Source organism: Brienomyrus brachyistius, unplaced genomic scaffold (assembly GCF_023856365.1).
Source record: "Brienomyrus brachyistius isolate T26 unplaced genomic scaffold, BBRACH_0.4 scaffold60, whole genome shotgun sequence".
NCBI lineage: Eukaryota > Metazoa > Chordata > Actinopteri > Osteoglossiformes > Mormyridae > Brienomyrus > Brienomyrus brachyistius.
The window spans coordinates 1,830,168-1,842,426 of NW_026042335.1; the positions used below are offsets into that span (position 1 = coordinate 1,830,168).

Sequence of the window (12,259 nt, forward strand, 5' to 3'; positions counted from 1 at the left end):
GGCGACAGTGCTAACCACTGCACCACCATGCCGCCCCCTTATGTACTTCAACTCATGCAAATCTGAAGACCATCCATTGTGAAAATGTCAACCAGTGACTGAGGTGCTTCAACAGTAAAGGAGAGATCGCATGCAGAGCTGATATTCTATAGCTTCTTAGTCTAAGTAAAAATAAAATTTTCTCGTCATATAAGAACCAAGTCTCTGGCTGGAAATTTCCACAAAAGAGCCATTTAGTTATTTCTAGAAAAATATACAGAGCCAATGAAGGAACCAGATGTCACAGTAACACAGGTCTGCCCTGGTGCCTTAGGATACGTCTGTCTAAACATGAGTGAGGAGATGGATGCACAGTTCTATAGAGGCCTCTGAAGAGAATAAATGATCCCAATATTATGTTGAGAGAGATGGTTAATTCCGTTTTAATCCAGACTGGGTTCAGAGCACCTGTTCTGCCGTTGATCTTTTGCATGCGTGTTACCATGTATTAGTTTACTCAGAATTTTGATTACTTGGCAAACTAAAACATTTTTGGTCGTATTTTTTTATTCCTAAATTTAAAGTAATTGTACAGTACAATAATATGTTTTCCCCGCCATGCTTTGTCTTGCTTCTGCAGGTTATGCTTGCATTGAACTTGCTTTGTAGAAAATAAGTGTCATGCCCGGCTCATACGCTCCTCGTGTGTGCCACGCCCCCTGATTACCCACGTGTGCTTCCCTGACCGTCTCCTGCTGTGTCCGATTACTTTGATTAGTCCCGTCCTATTTAAGTGCTGATCTTACCTGTTCCCCGTGTCCGTCATTGTAGTTTGTTGTGGATCTTGTGTGGTTTGATGTTCCCTGCTCCCGATTCCCTAATTAAACCCCGAGTTTACCCCGATCTCGACCTGTCTGCCTGCTCCTTTCACGCCTGCCCACACGATCGCCGCTTACCGCCGTCCTGCTCGCAACCGCTACGCCGTGATCGTGACAGGGGCCATTCGCGAATCAGTTCTGAATGGTGCACAACCTTAGTTCTTATGTTAAATCATGTTTTTTTTTGTGACAGCCCAGATAAATGAAATAAAAAAGAATTTTCTTTTGTTGCTTAAGAATTTTGCACAGTCCTATATACAGTATAGCAATTTTTAAAGCTTTTTTTTTTTCATTTCTTTTAAAGAGGCTGCAATAAGTAGCATTACCATCTGTATAAAGAAAAGGCTAAGCAGAAATGTAACAAACTGCATAATGTGATGTAGTGCATGTTCATGTATAAATGTAACAAACTGTGTATGATGCAGTGCATGTTCATGTATAAATGTTTAAATGTAACAAACTGTATAATAATGTGATGCAGTGCATGTTCATGTATAAATGTAACAAACTGTATAATAATGTGATGCAGTGCATGTTCATGTATAAATGTAACAAACTGCACAATAATGTGATGCAGTGCATGTTCATGTATAAATGTAACAAACTGTATAATAATGAGATGCAGTGCATATTCATGTATAAATGTAACATCAGGAGGGGTCCATCACAGCCCCACCACCATCTCTTGTTCAAACCCTTTGGTCTTCTCATTTTCATTAGTAAGCTCCCGATCACCGTAACTGATCTGCATTTGAGACATTTTTCCCGCATCTCATTTTCACAATAAGCTGATAATACTAATAATACTACTGTAATGATAGTATTACAGTAGACTTACTCTTTAAAGCCAGATGGCAGTGGTCACATACTGATGAACGGTTGGGCAGCAAATGCATTTAATGTGGCTAGATAGCAAATAAACTGATTCACCATTTACTCTCATTTGCATCAATTAAAATGTTTGCTGGAAATGTAAATGTAAGCAGTAAAGCTACATTTTACGTTCTTTAAGAAAGTTTAAGAAAATACAGTTAAACTGTATTTTGAGTGTGGTTAGAAGATCCAGTATTTCAGAAAACTTAAGAATTGTGTAATATGAGAGACTAGCGAGTCTAATATCAGACTGACTGCGCTGAGCTTGTCTGAGAGAGATGATTAGCGAATGGCCTCCCACAGTGTCTCAGCACTCCGTACAAAGAACTTCATATGCTCAGCATATGTTCCTGTTTATCTAATTGTTCTTATTTTAACTGGCTGTGAAGGAGTAAATGAATAAACTTTGCCTGTAGAGTGAACTGGTTACTATGGTTCGGGGCAGCTTTTATTAGACATTGTAGACACCACGTTAGTCTATCAAGAGAGTAAGATCGATCGCTAAGGGTGTCATCTGAGTAAAAACAAAGTTACCTCAAAATAGCCAACCAATCACGAGCCAGTACGCATCAAGGCCAACATCTGATTGGAATGCACCATTACTATGCGGTGAAAGGTTAATAGCTAATCACTGATAAACTCAAACACGAACAGCATGCCAAGCAGACTATCTGTTCCCTTCCCTCCATGTTGTCCTTCCAACTGATTGCTCAATGACAATATTTTAAAATGTGGACTTCCTAATTACTATAACATAATTTCTATTTGTTAGATTGTTGTTGCGATTACTTTTATTGTTATTGAATGTCATATTTATTTATTTATTTATTTATATGTTATTCTTGTTATTTTATTTCTTATTGATTAAAAACAAAGTCATTGAGAAAGTTTATGAAATTCTGTATTTTTTCTATTTTTAGATATTCATTATCTTACAGTCGCATGAATGAATGAATATTCATTCATTACTTTACATCTTACAGTCCCAATAAGAGTTAAAACTGCAACCCCCCACCCACCCATCATTCTTTCTTTACTTTCCAGCCCAAAATAATTTATACAACATAAATAAGGCACAGGTTTGGTGCATGTAGTATTTTCACAGCCAGAGTTAGACAGGGGCCTGGTGTAAAAGCCCCACCCCACCCAGAAACTTTTCCATTTGGCCCAGCCCAAAATCATTTCTTCAGCACAAATAAATCTCAGTAACTGGCGCAAGTTTGGTGCATGTACTGTAGTATTCTCCGAGCCAGAGATAGACAGGGGGTGCATTCTGTGGCAAGGTGGTCTGCTATAAAATGCCCCTCTTCAACCTCGAATCTTTTCCTCATGACCCAGCCCAAAATAATTTCTACAACATAAGTAAAGGACAACTATCAGTAACACGTAGGTACATGTAGGATTTTCCGTTGTTAGTTGTCCTGTACATACGAAAGTAGTCTTCCAGCTCCTGTCAAGCGCTCATTTTCGGACACAAAATACATACTGTGTGACAAAATGCATTATGAGTAATGCCTTGAATTTTGTCCAGAGAAAGACATACTACAGTTACATTTTGTCCACAGAAGCATAAATACGTTACTGTCTTTGGTGCCCCGAAATCAACAGGAATGTTTCATTTTGTACACAGAACTGATATTAGCACCTAGCATATCATGTTCAGAAGGTTGAATGTATCTGCTTTCGTGAATGAAAAAGGGCATTTCATCCACAAAATGCATTTTGTCAAAGAAACAAGTTCATTGCGTGCAGGAAATGCACTTTGTGAGTGAAAGAAATGCATTTAGTAGAGGGGCGTAGTACCTTCCAATAACCAGGAGGTGGAGAGCCAACTTTGATTTTGGTAATCCCAATTGACTTTGGCACATATAGGAAAATATAATTTTCAAAATAACATGAGTCTTATGCAATTTACCCAAGTAATACAAGCTCTTTAGGTGACACACAAAGAATCAATTCCCATCAACATAGTGTCAGAACACATATACTCAGTGACCAAACAATTAAGCAGAACAGACTGAGTGGTGAAAATGAAATCTGCATGAGATTGTCTAGTGTGTTCTTGGTATGAATGTGGCCATAATCATACAAGAAAAAAACTGAATCCATGCCTGAATGCTTGAAACACAAAAGAACTTTATTGAAACAGGAGTGGACAGGGAGCTGGGGGAGGCACTCAGGTGTGGGGCGTCACTGCACTTGCTGAGTACAGCCTGCCTACAGGTCCCTGTGTAGAAAAATAGAGGTTTTCAGTTAACATGGCATTCACTAGAGTTCAAGGACGACTACACTAATATTCAATATACCCCAGCTTTATCCATGCAAATCACCAAGACAAGCTTAAGCTACAGAATGGTAACAGAGATGGAACAGGACAAGGATTCACTATTGTGAACAGCATATCTTTACCTCAACCACTTTGACCAACTGGACCAGGTCAATTTGTTCATTGGTCTGTTGACATCCTCTAGAACACGGAGTGACTCCACAGGCTGGGGGATCTCAAGTCCACTCTGCTCGGCATCCTCCCGTAAAGGCTCAACTGCGAGAAAGCATGGATTTGCCAAGTCATGCATCTGAGCCTGAGGAACTGAGAGATGATCTACTAGTAGGATTTATGTCGATGGAATTTACCTCTGGATCGCTTTTTTCGTATCAGGCGCATGAAACGGTTGAAAATCTTTTTGAATGGGTTGACTGCTTTATGCTTTGGTGGTGTATTGCAGCTACTAGCTGGCAGTGTCTTTGGAGTGAAGCCCTAGGGTATTAGTTTAATATGCATCAGTTAAGCAAACCAATTCCATACATCCATCCATGCATCCATCCATCTTTTGTTACTGTAATTTTAAAGGAAGGGTAAGTACCAGTGACCTCAGCAGACCAGCTAATCATCCACATCCCACCAGTTTGCAAGTGGACCAACCTTTGTGAAGAACTTGTGGCGACGGACATTCGATAGTGACGGGCGATCCCGTGGGTCGATTCTAAATATCTTGCCCGTCAGTTTCCCAGCTTCAATAGAGAGATTCTGCGGTAGAATAAATTTGGCTTCCTTTATATTCTTGAGCATCTCCCAGTAATCGTCATCGTAGAATGCGATTTCCCCAACCAGAAGCTGGTACCTGTAGTAAGAAAGGCAGCAAAGGTGTTTGAGGTCTTTCACATTTGACATAAAAATGCTGTGCTTCCAAAAGAGCAATTCCTTTCAGCTGTGTGCCAGTATTCATTTTTCTTTTCTCTTTCAAGAAGAAAAAAAAAACATATTTATGTATGTTAGACACGTGTCTTCTTAAAATGTTAGACAGATTTTATTAGCCATGCTGATCTTTGGCCGGGAGGGGGGTTGACAGGGTATACGTACATGACACAGCCCAGTGCCCAGACGTCCGCTTCCGTTCCATGGCCCTCTCGTTTCCACACTTCTGGAGCCATGTAGACGGGAGTACCACACACTTCTCTACAACACACACAAATGGAAAACGTTAAGCGCACATGTGCTTTAGCTTGCTGTATAAACAAATTTGAAAGCTTAGCCAGGAATTCTGCAAAAAACACCTACTTCTCCCTCGGCTCCAGCTTGACCGCCAGTCCGAAATCCCCAATTTTCAGTTCCATTTGGTCATTGATAAATAAATTTTCTGAAAGACAAACAAATTTGCATAAAGGATAGACTCAAATACTTTGCCAAACTGCAGACTTTACCAAATTGATAAATTAACACTACACAGAAATCCAGACGACCTACACTCGCAATGCCATGTGAAATGCCAGCATTATTATACAGAAAATTGAGTAAAGCGTGAGTGCATGTACACATACCCAACTTGATGTCCCTGTGGACGTAACCTTGCCGGTGGATGTATGTTAACCCTGAAATCAGCTGGTTAATGTAGTATCGCACTTCGGGCTCAGTCAAAGTCCCCCGAGCTTTTAAAATGTCACCGAGTGTCTGGGCAGGGAGAAACAGGGGCAGCCTGATCTATCACAAAGTCTTTGCCTTAGTAAGACGTCTACAAAAGTCAGGGACTCACCTGCCCACTGCACAACTCCATGAAAATATACATGAATTTGTCATCTTCGAAAGAGTGGGAGAACCCCACCACATTCTTGTGCCGCAGTGTTTTTAAAATCTGTACTTCTTCACAGACCTGAGTGAAATGTCAAACACACCATCTCATAAAGTAAAAGGGAAATGCAGATAAACTGAAAAGAGGGATGACATCAAGCACAATCCATACCACATACCTCCTCCACTCCCCAGGAATATAGCCGGATGACCTTAACAGCATAGGTGTCGCCAGTTTCAAGATCGGTCATCTTATAGCATTTGCCACAAGCGCCCTAAAAAACATGTCCTCAATATGTTAACAATAAAGAACATTTCTGACTGACCCTGTTCAAGCATCTCCTCTCTGCAGAAAAATATCAACTGCGATCACTTTCTACAACATTGTGGTGCACACCTGTCCCAAAAGCTCATCCCTGCCGTAGGACCTTAATGTCTTGGGATCTACCAGAATCTCAGGCACTTCCGATGCCATCTGAGCGCGGGAAGGTTCACTGACAGACATGATTTCACCAGAAGAGAAGCGCGATCCGTAACTAACCCGTGGAATACTCGAAATGGGTAGTGAGCGCTCGCGTTCTAAATTACGTGTACACTGCGTCATCAGTCTTAGAACGCGGCCAAGGCAGCCACGCGATTCGAACTTGTTAGATGGATTACGTCACCACATTGAAAATTACATGGATGGAAAAAGAAGTGAACTTGCTAAGACAATGCAACTAAACACGGATAAAAACTTTTATTACAATCAACTTTATTGAAGAAAAAAAATGTGTACACCAAACATTCAGTTTCGGTAATGCAGTAACACATGCTCGGGAGTAAAGCCTTAGAGCAGAGGCCAGGCGGACCGCGGTCCGGGTCCGTACCCAGAAGCTGTCCCATACGGAGCTGGACCGATAGTCAAAACAAAAGGTTATGATTTAGAACCTGACTGGGCGCTTTTATTTTGTCGGCGCAGCTTTTATAGTCTTTTCGGTAGCGGTTTAGCACTAGAACCGCCGTTTCCCACGCCAACGAACGTTAACTGCCAAGCAAGACGCAACTCGCCGTATGCAGCCCTGTCTTTGCGCTAATGTGCCATTAGTGTTAATAGCACCAGCGAAGCTACTGGTGTTCCTTGTTCCTAACAGAGTGGCTTTTCTGTCCTGAAATCGTAAAGCTTTCAAACACAGCATGTATTATATAACATGTTGTTTATTGGTGATTTCATGCTCGTCGAAGTTTCCGCTTTTTAACAACTGTATAAAGTAATGTTATTTATTATATAAATCAACTCAGGTGAAACAAATGTACGTTTCCAGGGTCGCCGAACCTCGTGTATCTGGCGTGAGACTCACGCTTTCAGACTCACGCAGGAAATCTTACCGCAAATCTATATTATTTCATTGAACCAAAAATGTTATACGTCAAAAATGTAATTACACGATTAGATACCTGAAAAAGTCAGGTATCGGTTACATGCAATGTTTATACAACTAATAGGCTACTAAAATATACCACATTAAATAGTTAGACATTTTGATCTTCTGAACCTTTGATTCAAGAATTTTAAGTAAACGGCCAACAACCGCTTTATTTACTTCCGCCCTTCTTCCTTCTCTTTATTCCCTTTTCGTTTTTGAAATCCCGAATTGGGGCGGACATTGTTCACGTGTGGCAAATATCTAGCCCGCTAGCTAACAAGCATATCGTACTGTATAAGTAATGTCTAAGCCGTTAAGTTTGCTGCTGCAACATTCGGGCTTAATGAACTAGGTTCATATCTTGTCTTCCTGAAGAAAGGCCCCGAATCTGGACTAAACCGATTTTCACCACGTAAGAGGGTCTCCTACACTGAGATCATTCCCATATATATACCATGGAGATAATTTATATATGGTTTCCAAAGGAGCGTAGTTTAGGTAACCTTGTCCTATCCACGTGTATAAAATGAGTTTTTACCTATCGTTTCTGGTGCGCATTTCACCTGTCTGTCAGGTGCCGCACTTTACATTCCGTTACAACAATGTGCATGGATGTAAATAAATGTAAACAGCTGAAAGTGGGACTGATCTCAATGTAGCCCTCCTGCGTGGTGAAAGTCGGCTTAGGCTAGATTCGGCGTCTTTCTTCAGGAAGACAAGATATCAACCTACTTCAGCAAGCCCGAATGTTGGAGCAGCTTAGACTTTACCTACTTATTAAGTACGTTAGCTATCTGGCTAGATATATGCTACACGTGAACAGTGTCCGACACAAGTCGGGATTTCAAAAACGAAATGGGAATAAAGAGAGGGAAGAGGGACGGAAGTAAAGAAAGCGGTTGTTGGACGTTTGCTTTCATACAAAAGGTCAGTTTTTTTTTGTTTCCTGGGCAATTGCTTAGAATGTACAATAGCCTATATTAACAGCACGACCGCGCAGAATAGTGCGGTCTTTAGTGTAATATAGTTTGTTTCGATGCGTTAGGCTGCAGCACCTTGCAGCAAGAGCGTGTACGATCTTCCGTTTACTATTCTAAGAAAAAAAAGAAAAACTAAAATTGTATTAAGCCAACTGCCTTTGGCAGGGGTATTCAACTAAAATGTAAAGATATCCAGTTAGAGAAAATTCTTGAAGCAAAGGTTCAGAAGATCAAAATGTCTAACTATTTAATGTGGTATATTTTAGTAGCCTATTAGTTGTATAAACATTGCATGTAACCGATACCTGACTTTTTCAGGTATCTAATCGTGTAATTACATTTTTGACGTATAACATTTTTGGTTCAATGAAATAATATAGATTTGCGGTAAGATTTCCTGCGTGAGTCTGAAAGCGTGAGTCTCACGCCAGATACACGAGGTTCGGCGACCCTGGAAACGTACATTTGTTTCACCTGAGTTGATTTATATAATAAATAACATTACTTTATACAGTTGTTAAAAAGCGGAAACTTCGACGAGCATGAAATCACCAATAAACAACATGTTATATAAAACATGCTGTGTTTGAAAGCTTTACGATTTCAGGACAGAAAAGCCACTCTGTTAGGAACAAGGAACATCAGTAGCTTCGCTGGTGCTATTAACACTAATGGCACATTAGCGCAAAGACAGGGCTGCATACGGCGAGTTGCGTCTTGCTTGGCAGTTAACGTTCGTTGGCGTGGGAAACGGCGGTTCTAGTGCTAAACCGCTACCGAAAAGACTATAAAAGCTGCGCCGACAAAATAAAAGCGCCCAGTCAGGTTCTAAATCATAACCTTTTGTTTTGACTATCGGTCCAGCTCCGTATGGGACAGCTTCTGGGTACGGACCCGGACCGCGGTCCGCCTGGCCTCTGCTCTAAGGCTTTACTCCCGAGCATGTGTTACTGCATTACCGAAACTGAATGTTTGGTGTACACATTTTTTTTCTTCAATAAAGTTGATTGTAATAAAAGTTTTTATCCGTGTTTAGTTGCATTGTCTTAGCAAGTTCACTTCTTTTTCCGTCCATGTAATTTTCAATGTGGTGACGTAATCCATCTAACAAGTTCGAATCGCGTGGCTGCCTTGGCCGCGTTCTAAGACTGATGACGCAGTGTACACGTAATTTAGAACGCGAGCGCTCACTACCCATTTCGAGTATTCCACGGGTTAGTTACGGATCGCGCTTCTCTTCTGGTGAAATCATGTCTGTCAGTGAACCTTCCCGCGCTCAGATGGCATCGGAAGTGCCTGAGATTCTGGTAGATCCCAAGACATTAAGGTCCTACGGCAGGGATGAGCTTTTGGGACAGGTGTGCACCACAATGTTGTAGAAAGTGATCGCAGTTGATATTTTTCTGCAGAGAGGAGATGCTTGAACAGGGTCAGTCAGAAATGTTCTTTATTGTTAACATATTGAGGACATGTTTTTTAGGGCGCTTGTGGCAAATGCTATAAGATGACCGATCTTGAAACTGGCGACACCTATGCTGTTAAGGTCATCCGGCTATATTCCTGGGGAGTGGAGGAGGTATGTGGTATGGATTGTGCTTGATGTCATCCCTCTTTTCAGTTTATCTGCATTTCCCTTTTACTTTATGAGATGGTGTGTTTGACATTTCACTCAGGTCTGTGAAGAAGTACAGATTTTAAAAACACTGCGGCACAAGAATGTGGTGGGGTTCTCCCACTCTTTCGAAGATGACAAATTCATGTATATTTTCATGGAGTTGTGCAGTGGGCAGGTGAGTCCCTGACTTTTGTAGACGTCTTACTAAGGCAAAGACTTTGTGATAGATCAGGCTGCCCCTGTTTCTCCCTGCCCAGACACTCGGTGACATTTTAAAAGCTCGGGGGACTTTGACTGAGCCCGAAGTGCGATACTACATTAACCAGCTGATTTCAGGGTTAACATACATCCACCGGCAAGGTTACGTCCACAGGGACATCAAGTTGGGTATGTGTACATGCACTCACGCTTTACTCAATTTTCTGTATAATAATGCTGGCATTTCACATGGCATTGCGAGTGTAGGTCGTCTGGATTTCTGTGTAGTGTTAATTTATCAATTTGGTAAAGTCTGCAGTTTGGCAAAGTATTTGAGTCTATCCTTAATGCAAATTTGTTTGTCTTTCAGAAAATTTATTTATCAATGACCAAATGGAACTGAAAATTGGGGATTTCGGACTGGCGGTCAAGCTGAAGCCGAGGGAGAAGTAGGTGTTTTTTGCAGAATTCCTGGCTAAGCTTTCAAATTTGTTTATACAGCAAGCTAAAGCACATGTGCGCTTAACGTTTTCCATTTGTGTGTGTTGTAGAGAAGTGTGTGGTACTCCCGTCTACATGGCTCCAGAAGTGTGGAAACGAGAGGGCCATGGAACGGAAGCGGACGTCTGGGCACTGGGCTGTGTCATGTACGTATACCCTGTCAACCCCCCTCCCGGCCAAAGATCAGCATGGCTAATAAAATCTGTCTAACATTTTAAGAAGACACGTGTCTAACATACATAAATATGTTTTTTTTTTCTTCTTGAAAGAGAAAAGAAAAATGAATACTGGCACACAGCTGAAAGGAATTGCTCTTTTGGAAGCACAGCATTTTTATGTCAAATGTGAAAGACCTCAAACACCTTTGCTGCCTTTCTTACTACAGGTACCAGCTTCTGGTTGGGGAAATCGCATTCTACGCTGACGATTACTGGGAGATGCTCAAGAATATAAAGGAAGCCAAATTTATTCTACCGCAGAATCTCTCTATTGAAGCTGGGAAACTGATGGGCAAGATATTTAGAATCGACCCACGGGATCGCCCGTCACTATCGAATGTCCGTCGCCACAAGTTCTTCACAAAGGTTGGTCCACTTGCAAACTGGTGGGATGTGGATGATTAGCTGGTCTGCTGAGGTCACTGGTACTTACCCTTCCTTTAAAATTACAGTAACAAAAGATGGATGGATGCATGGATGGATGTATGGAATTGGTTTGCTTAACTGATGCATATTAAACTAATACCCTAGGGCTTCACTCCAAAGGCACTGCCAGCTAGTAGCTGCAATACACCACCACAGCATAAAGCAGTCAACCCATTCAAAAAGATTTTCAACCGTTTCATGCGCCTGATACGAAAAAAGCGATCCAGAGGTAAATTCCATCGACATAAATCCTACTAGTAGATCATCTCTCAGTTCCTCAGGCTCAGATGCATGACTTGGCAAATCCATGCTTTCTCGCAGTTGAGCCTTTACGGGAGGATGCCGAGCAGAGTGGACTTGAGATCCCCCAGCCTGTGGAGTCACTCCGTGTTCTAGAGGATGTCAACAGACCAATGAACAAATTGACCTGGTCCAGTTGGTCAAAGTGGTTGAGGTAAAGATATGCTGTTCACAATAGTGAATCCTTGTCCTGTTCCATCTCTGTTACCATTCTGTAGCTTAAGCTTGTCTTGGTGATTTGCATGGATAAAGCTGGGGTATATTGAATATTAGTGTAGTCGTCCTTGAACTCTAGTGAATGCCATGTTAACTGAAAACCTCTATTTTTCTACACAGGGACCTGTAGGCAGGCTGTACTCAGCAAGTGCAGTGACGCCCCACACCTGAGTGCCTCCCCCAGCTCCCTGTCCACTCCTGTTTCAATAAAGTTCTTTTGTGTTTCAAGCATTCAGGCATGGATTCAGTTTTTTTCTTGTATGATTATGGCCACATTCATACCAAGAACACACTAGACAATCTCATGCAGATTTCATTTTCACCACTCAGTCTGTTCTGCTTAATTGTTTGGTCACTGAGTATATGTGTTCTGACACTATGTTGATGGGAATTGATTCTTTGTGTGTCACCTAAAGAGCTTGTATTACTTGGGTAAATTGCATAAGACTCATGTTATTTTGAAAATTATATTTTCCTATATGTGCCAAAGTCAATTGGGATTACCAAAATCAAAGTTGGCTCTCCACCTCCTGGTTATTGGAAGGTACTGCGCCCCTCTACTAAATGCATTTCTTTCACTCACAAAGTGCATTTCCTGCACGC

At 41.4% G+C, this 12,259-nt stretch overlaps 2 protein-coding genes across 3 annotated transcripts; one reads left to right on the forward strand and one right to left on the reverse strand.

The window, feature by feature from the left end:
• Positions 1 to 3,846: 3,846 nt before the first annotated feature.
• LOC125725093 (serine/threonine-protein kinase PLK3-like) lies at positions 3,847 to 7,111 on the reverse strand. The gene is made up of 10 exons (XM_049001701.1): positions 6,194 to 7,111; positions 5,976 to 6,071; positions 5,762 to 5,878; positions 5,550 to 5,679; positions 5,290 to 5,368; positions 5,092 to 5,187; positions 4,654 to 4,852; positions 4,365 to 4,488; positions 4,140 to 4,272; positions 3,847 to 3,957 (listed from the first exon to the last, which is right to left on the reverse strand). The coding sequence occupies exons 1-10, from the start codon at positions 6,398 to 6,400 to the stop codon at positions 3,948 to 3,950; spliced, it is 1,191 nt and encodes a 396-aa protein (XP_048857658.1). The 5' UTR covers positions 6,401 to 7,111; the 3' UTR covers positions 3,847 to 3,947.
• Positions 7,112 to 8,068: 957 nt separating this feature from the next.
• On the forward strand, positions 8,069 to 11,885 carry LOC125725103 (serine/threonine-protein kinase PLK3-like). 2 transcript variants are annotated; one of them, XM_049001712.1, is made up of 10 exons: positions 8,069 to 8,129; positions 9,663 to 9,758; positions 9,856 to 9,972; positions 10,055 to 10,184; positions 10,366 to 10,444; positions 10,547 to 10,642; positions 10,882 to 11,080; positions 11,246 to 11,369; positions 11,462 to 11,594; positions 11,777 to 11,885. In XM_049001712.1, exons 2-10 carry the CDS (start codon positions 9,687 to 9,689, stop codon positions 11,784 to 11,786), a joined length of 960 nt encoding a protein of 319 aa, XP_048857669.1. In that variant the 5' UTR covers positions 8,069 to 8,129; positions 9,663 to 9,686; the 3' UTR covers positions 11,787 to 11,885. The 2 variants fall into 2 exon arrangements, with proteins under 2 accessions (XP_048857669.1, XP_048857668.1); XM_049001711.1 differs by lacking the exon at positions 8,069 to 8,129 and adding an exon at positions 8,799 to 9,540.
• The last annotated feature ends 374 nt before the right edge of the window (positions 11,886 to 12,259 follow it).